At 32.2% G+C, this 8391-nt stretch overlaps 1 protein-coding gene across 1 annotated transcript; it reads left to right on the forward strand.

The window, feature by feature from the left end:
* The first annotated feature begins 6683 nt into the window (after positions 1-6683).
* Positions 6684-8176, forward strand: LOC108469758 (NADPH-dependent aldehyde reductase 1, chloroplastic-like). Its single transcript, XM_017770775.2, has 3 exons — positions 6684-6982; positions 7065-7441; positions 7528-8176. Exons 1-3 carry the CDS (start codon positions 6719-6721, stop codon positions 7907-7909), a joined length of 1023 nt encoding a protein of 340 aa, XP_017626264.1. The 5' UTR covers positions 6684-6718; the 3' UTR covers positions 7910-8176.
* The last annotated feature ends 215 nt before the right edge of the window (positions 8177-8391 follow it).

Below are 8391 nucleotides of genomic sequence, written 5' to 3' on the forward strand. Positions count from 1 at the left end.
TTTTAATAAATATTTACGAATCCGTTTTACTAAAATGAAAGCCCGATAACACACTTTTTCTATGCCCGTAAATTTTGAGTCATTGCAGTTTATTACATTATTGTTATTTAAATGTGTTATTAAATTTTTATTTTTTTGGTTTTCTTTATTTTTAAAAAAAATTATTTTGATTTCCCCCATTTTACTTATCTTTTTCATAATGTTTTTATCCTTTTCATAGTAGTCTGGTTAGAGTAAAAATCAAACTAATTAAATCGATCAAATTGAAAATCAATGATTTGATCACTAGTTTGATTTTGAAAATCAAGATAAAAAGTGTAACGATCCGAAGTTAGTGATGTCAAAAAATGTGACTTTGGAACCCCAATTTTATAAACCAGACTCATAAATATTTAATAAATATTTACTAAGTTATGTTAGAAGTTAATTGAATTTTAGACAGATAATTTTATTAAATTAGGACTTAATTACGTACGCAGACTAAACCGCGTAACTGATAAAAGTATGAATTGATATTTAATTATAAGGTAGAATATGGCTAAGGGAATTAAAATCAATTAAACTAATGTTCTATTTCTAGTGGATGGTAACATGGCTTTAATTGTTAAAAATGTTATAAAATTTTAATTTAAAATAAATAAATAAATTATAAAAACATAATTGAATAAAATAACATAAAACTAAGTAATGGAGCACTAAAACAAAACATTTCCTTATTAATTTGACAAAATTTTGAAACAAAAGAAGGAGAAGAAGGACCAACGGCAAGGGATTCTAAGTATTTAAACTTCAATTTATTTAGTTCAAATTAGTCTCTTTTTTTTGTAATTTTTATGTTTCCGAAAATGTTGGTAGTTTAAGTTAGCTGACCCATGTTGTAATTATTGGTATTGTTAAAATTTGAGGATGTCACCATTATTGAATGGTTGAAGTTTTAAGGACTAATTTGATAGATTTTAAGCTTAGTATAGAAAAATGACCAAATTGTAAAACTAAATGATGATTTTTGTGCTATGGGGACTTAATGCACAAATTGTGAAATTGGGGTGTAATTGAGAACTAGGAAGTCCTATAGGGACTCTAGAAAGTTTGGTATTAGGTTTTGGGGGGTTAAATGTGAAAATTATGTTAGTCTCGGTTTTAGGGACTAAATTGAATAATATGCAAAAGTTGTACAATTTAGCAATTGAATGCGAATTTGGTTATGTACTGTTAATTTATTATTATTTTTAATCCGTAGCTAACGTCGACCCATAGTCCTCGAAAAATAAAGGAAAAGATAAGATTGTCGACGAATAGCTTGGAATTTACGGTTTGCGTTTCTATAGTCCGAACTATCTCACTTGTTTCATTTTTACATTGCATTGTGTGGTAAGTTCGTAAGGTGAGTTATAATTGATTCAGTGAATTGAAAATTATGTGATTGAAATGGTTATTTGCATTAAATATTGAATTGAATAAATTCATAAATATTAGATATTATTTGAAATGTGAAATTGTGCTAATGTTGTGATGAAACATGTTGTTATATATATAAGGAAAATGGGATTGGTTGATTGTGATTATGAATTTGAAATGGAGAAATGTTTATAAATGAATTGTGAGAAATTGTTACCCTATTAATTGTTTGGGCAAGGTTGGGTATAATTGACATGCAATAGGATAAAAAGAGTTCAGGGTTTTATGACTACATGTCGGGGAGTTTCTAGGCACCCTATTTGTCTGTTATACTAACCAGTGCTGGGCACATTTATTGTCGGTTTTATTGGTCAGCGTAGGGCACAATTTTTTTTTTATAGATTTATCTGTCAAGCACTGGGTGTCAAATTGATGTGTTGGTTGGATCTATGCATCCGTCAGACTCGTCGGAGTCCGAGTCATGTTAATAGGGAAAAATGGAAGTGGCAACTGGGATTACAACTTGTGAAATGAATTAAAATAAAGTTGATTATAAACTTTAGATTGCTTACAATGAATCTTGAGATGAAATGAGACATTAATGTTAAATTTTCAACGAATTTAAGTGAAAGGGTGATGATCCATGTTAATGTTTTGATTTGAGTTAGAAATTGAAGCTATGAAAATGTGAAAGTACATATAAAAAGTGCATATTGTTTGTTACGTTTAAGTTATCGATTGGTATGTATCATATTATGTTTAATATCCGGATTATAAAAATATTATTGAGTTATACTCAGCGTACAGGTTTGCTTTGTAATAGCCTAAAATTTCAGTGGTGTTGGAACAGTGATTCAAGATCACTAAATCCGAAAAATGAGTAGAAAAATATTAATAATTTAGTGAAAATAAGTTAAATGTGAAGTTAGGAAAATTTTTTGAAATAGCGAATAGTGTACTAGAAATAAATATTTAAAAAAAATTAGAATCGAAAATGAGGTATCGAGAGTTTGAAAATTTTAAAACGAGTCATAAATATTTTTATAAATATTTATGAAGTGTTAATAAGTTAGTATTAAAGTTTCGTCAAGAAATTTTAAAGTTACGATAGTTAATTGAATAAAAAGGACTAAATTGTAACAAATATAAAATTATGAGGAATGATTAAATAGCTTAAATGATAAAAGAAAGAGGGTTTAAAAAACAAATAGACCCAAGGTCTATTTGGGCTGGACGGCAAGGGGCTTGAAATCAGTAGGAAAATTGATGAATTAAGGGTAAATTTAGAATATTGCAAAATTTACTTAATAAAGCTAGGACTAAAGTGGAATTATCTAGATTTCTCTTCATTTTTCTTCAATTCCAGCAGCTAAAAACGCCATAGGAGGGTTCTATAAGCTGGTATTTCATAATTTTTGCACCAAGTGAGTTAATCCTTGCCTTTTTCTTGTAATTTTTGTGTTTCTAAGACTTTTACAACTAGGTCCTACTATTAAATTCATTAGTTTTTAATTTCATGGATGAGATTGAAAGTCACCATGGTTGAGTGCTGTAAGTTTATGATGAAATATAATGAAATTAAAGCATTAATTTGTTTATGAGATGATTCTATTAGGTAATTTCAATAGAAATTGATTTTTAGGACCTAATTGTGAAAATGTTTGGAATTAAAGTCTATTTCTGAAATTTTGATTCCTAAAGGTTGTAAACTAGTTTAAGGTGATAGAATAAAGTGTTAATTGAGAAAAAAATCAGCTCAATAGAGAGGCTAATTGAGTAGGGATGAAATTGTTATTTATTAAAAGCTTAGGGGAAAAATGGTAATAAACAGTTTGCACTAAAACAGTTTGGACAGCAGCAGTAGACTAACTTTAAAAAATCACCATAAATTGTAGAAATATAATTAGAAGATGAACAAAATATGAAATTAAAGCTTATTGAGCCTAGTTTCTCATAGAGAAACAGTGTAAGCAAAGGATTTGTAAATCATGAGATATAATGAATTTTGTGAGATAAGGTCAGAATGATTTCGGGTTCCCCTTTTCTGAATTTGGAAAATCATCAAAAATTGGATAAAAATAATTAAAGGCTTAAATTTATATGTATAGAATCCTGAATGAGTCTATTTTCAATAGAAATAAATAAGAACATCATCTGAATTCCGTACGAGGAGATATTAATTTGTAGTGAAGAAGGGTCGGAACTGTCAGACAGCAGAACAATAGTGACTTTAAAGAATAAACTGTACTTATTGGCTAAACCAAAAATTATGAAAATTTTATGATAAGAAGATATGTGAGTCTAGTTTCAGGAAAAATTAGCGGATCCTAATTTGGATTTCTGTATCTCAAGATAAAAATAATTTAGTGACTATGACACGGATGGACAACATTGAATATACATAGGTAAATAGTGAAATTGCAGATAATGTTACTTATAAGCGGGTTATAAATATTAAGGATGTGAAATAGAATGAATGTGAAGTCAATACTGAGAAGTGAAAAATTTTATATTATAGATCAAGAAATCGAGGATAAACGAGGAAAAGAGAAAATTCCAGAATAGTTCCAGAAATCTCTACAACTACTGCAAATTGTTCCGGTAAGTTAAATGCGGTTAAATTATTAAATTTCAATGTTATTTTATGAATGGTGATTAATATTTATGTATGTTAATTGTTGAAAATAATTAAATCATGTACAAAAGTTACGAAATTGAACTGAGTATTTCGGAGGAACGGAACACAGGAAATGAGTACGATCGTTCGGTGAAAAAGAAGAATTGACTGTAAATTACCCAAGTAAACTGAGACTCAGCATTTGTTGCGAACTCTCGTGTTTGCTTTCTGTTTAGCTCTTACGAGCTTCCGTTAACTCATATGAGTTTCAGTTAACCCTTTTTGGGTTTCAGTTCAACTCTGATGAGCTTCAATTAGCCTTCGAGCTTCCGTTTAGTACTTATGTGCTTCAGTTAGATTTCGGGTTTTAGATCACGATGTACTCAAATCCGTAAGTCGTTCCTTAAACTGACAAGTTGGTAAGTCGTAATTGTAACGTGTGGAAAAAGAAATGAAAATAATGTTATCATTATTTTTTAGCTCAATTAAGTAAATTATTTTTAAAATGAGATTATGACTTACAGGATGAAAGTAACTTACTTGAAATGTCTATATGATTTGAATTTTTGAAACTAATATTGGTAAGGTTTATGGTTTAAGCCGACGAACTTACTAAGCTATAGTTAGCTTACCTGTAATGTTTATTGCTCTTTGTAGATTAACGAGAGGGTCAGAGGATCGGATCATCACGCTCAAGTCACACTATCTCGATTTTTCCGGTAGATTTTGTTATAAATACTTTAAATGGTTTATATATTATATGGCATGTATAGGAGCTTATGTGACTATGTTTTGTATCAACTCATGAATGTATTAGTTAAGTTAATATAAGTTGATATATGATATGAATGGAAATTAATTAAGCTGTTTAAATACTACTTGAAAGTATGAATGGATATAATGTTAAATAAAATAAGGATTAGTGATATTGTTATGAGACGAATGTGATTTGGATGAAGATTGTATTTGTTGATCAGTTGTTGTTGTGTTGAGTTAGTTGCAAATTTGAAATTGCAGGGAAGGTTAGATGTTTCTAAAGGGGTTATATTGAATTTTTTAAAAAAAAATTATTATTATTATATTACGAAAAATTTTCGGAGTACTTGAATAAGTCCATATTCATTTATAATACGTGATTTAGGCCTTGAGGGTTCATAAAAGAGACTTAATGATTTAATTTTAATATATTTGTTGTTTATTCATAAATTGTTTGTAAATTAACCAATATGTTGATAGCATACTCGTAACCCTATTCGATTGACAGTTTGAGATTAGGGGGTGTTACATGCTTTATGTGTGTTGGTTAGGAACTTAAAGAATCGATTGTCGATCCAGCATCCAGTGGCAATCCTGAACTCAAGTGTTGGTGAATTGTTTTTTTTAGTCTTGGCATGTACCGAGGAATATTTTTATACCTATAATGGTCATTTTGTGTTTTAGGTGAGATTTTGAAGTCTATGTGTATATATATATATATATATATATATATATATATATGTATGTATGAATGTGATGTTAATGGTCTTGTTGTTGATGACTTGTTAGGTTGCTTGATTTTTATGCCTAATGTTCAAATGGATGAGATAATATCATGGTATGCATTGTGTTTTGACTTGTGCTTGGATGTGGAATGATGGATGCTATATGTTTAGGTTATGTTTAGGAGATGTTTTGGTAAGTTAATGCTTAACGTTGGAGATTGATTGAATGGTTATTTGGTGTTTGAGAAGTTGAAAATGAATATGTCATTTAGTGATTATTGAATTGGTATTTGTATGTGCTTTTGGTTGTGCTTGGTATAATGGAAATGGTTGAAGTGCCTTAAAGGCATATTGGTATTGTTGTGTGTATATTCATTTGGTTAGCTAAAAAATATGAATTGAGGTGTTGACATGTTAATTAGGCACATAGGATGCTGATTTTAAAGGATGATTTGGACTTGTTTTGATTTGCTTTTGAAGTGGTTGAATATGGTTCAAATTGGTTGACTTGATTCTTAAGTGATATGCTAGAAACCTTGTTTTGAAAGGTAACTACATGTTTATACGGTTTGAGACACGACCGTGTGCCATACACGGGCTCATAGCACGATCATAATCTGTAAAAATTTAAATGATTTTGGTGCACACAAGCGCATATAATTATTTTATTCTTTACATTTTCATTTGCTTAGATTCTAACCAAAACCCATGGGCAAAAACCATGCTTACAATCTTCTTTTCATTTATTTAATTAGCACATTTCGTTCAAATCGAATTAAAACCAGCAAATATTGTAACTATTGACATTGAAATACTAAACTGTCATTGTTGAACTCATTCAACTTCAAAGGTTTGGTAGGCAATCGATCAATTTTAGGTTGCAATGCACAATTTTGAAGATCAGCAAAAGCGTCGCAATATCATCACTCTTTAAAAGAGATAACTCAGGAAGAAGTCCATTTCTGTGGTTGCAGAAATTTAGATCAGAAAAAGACCAGTTTCAAAGACCATGCTAGAACCACCTCACATCACATGGAACCGCATGTCAACAAAAACGTCTGTTCCCGCTTATGTGTCCACTGCATGTGACAGGCAGGACACGTTGTAACCTGTACTGCCACGTCGCCCTACGTGTCTACCTCACAAGTCATTATATTACCCTTTGCATTGCACCACCTTTTCCCATTCACTGCATTCATCCAAATCCTATACTCGTATATATATGTTTTCGCGTTCGCTTATTTCCTCAAGAGTCTTGCCTACTGTACTTTCTTGGTATCCAAACAAAACCCAAGTTATTAGAAACCTTTTTCCGAGGAACCAGAGAAAATCACCTGTTAGATTGTTAGATATCAGAATGGCTTCTGATGGGCAGCAACAGCAGGTACCTCCTCAGAAACAGGATGCACAACCTGGAAAAGAACATGTCATGAATCCTATCCCTGAGTACTACAGCTCCAACTACCAGGCTTCCAACAAGCTTCAAGTATTGTTTCCTAAACACAATCCAAAAATGTCAACACATATATATGATGAATGTTTGAGTAAATTTCTTTTTGTTTTTGCAGGGGAAGGTGGCATTAGTTACTGGAGGTGATTCGGGGATTGGCCGAGCAGTTTGCCACAGCTTTGCCCTCGAGGGAGCAACGGTGGCCTTTACGTACGTGAAGTCTCAAGAGGAGAAGGACGCACAAGACAGTCTGGAGATACTGAGGAAGGCTAAGACCTCAGACGCCAAGGACCCGCTGGCTGTATCTGCTGATTTGGGGTACGATAAGAACTGCAAACAAGTCGTTGATGAGGTCGTAAAAGCATTTGGTCGGATCGATATTCTGGTTAACAATGCGGCTGAACAGTACAAGACTAGCAGTGTGGAGGAGATTGATGAGGAGAGGCTTGATAGGGTGTTTAGGACCAACATCTATTCCCAATTCTTCCTGTCTAGGTAATTCTTTAGAACTTTCCAAAAAAACAAGTGAAAAAATTCGGTCAAAAGCGATGGTAACAATTTCATAATTTGATAATTCATAGGCATGCTCTGAAGTACATGAAAGAAGGCAGCTCCATAATCAATACTACATCCGTAAATGCATATAAAGGGAATGACAAGCTACTTGATTACACAGCAACCAAGGGTGCAATTGTGGCTTTCACTAGAGGCCTTTCACAACAGCTGGTAAACCGAGGCATACGTGTGAATGCCGTAGCACCCGGGCCCATATGGACTCCATTGATACCAGCATCATTTGATGAAGAGGAAACCGCTCAGTTTGGAGCTGAAGTTCCAATGAAAAGACCTGGGCAGCCCAGCGAGGTTGCACCATGCTTTGTGTTCCTTGCATGTAACCACTGCTCCTCCTACATGACTGGCCAAACCCTCCATCCAAATGGTGGTACCGTTGTGAATGGTTGATATGCGCCATACAGAGTTTACTCAAGCTTCTGCTTTTCGTTTCTTTTTATGTTTATATAAATACGGTGTGGGTGTTTTGGGTCTTGCTGCATGCAAGAGTGGTAATAGTAAACAGTCTTATCTATTTCCAACTGTATGTATAACTCCAGGCAAGGCAGTCTCAAGGATACTAGGAGGAGCCTAAGCCCAACTAGTGCGGTTTGTGTAAAAAACAACTATGAACTTTGGGTCTTTTATAAGAAGCAAGAAAGTATAATAATGGAACAATGCAGGAGCCATCTTTTCGACTTTATATTTGGTCAAACCAGGATCCAAATGATTTTTTTTTTTACCAAACGAATTTTTACTTCTTAATTTATTTCGAGAGGTCGAACCATTAATCTGAGGATAACCAAATACTCGATTCACACTTCCAAATAGAATGTAATTTTTTCATTTTTAGATTTTTATCATTTTTGGGTTAATTTATTTTTATCATTATT

This window comes from Gossypium arboreum, chromosome 8, assembly GCF_025698485.1.
Source record: "Gossypium arboreum isolate Shixiya-1 chromosome 8, ASM2569848v2, whole genome shotgun sequence".
In the NCBI taxonomy this organism is placed as follows: Eukaryota; Viridiplantae; Streptophyta; class Magnoliopsida; order Malvales; family Malvaceae; genus Gossypium; species Gossypium arboreum.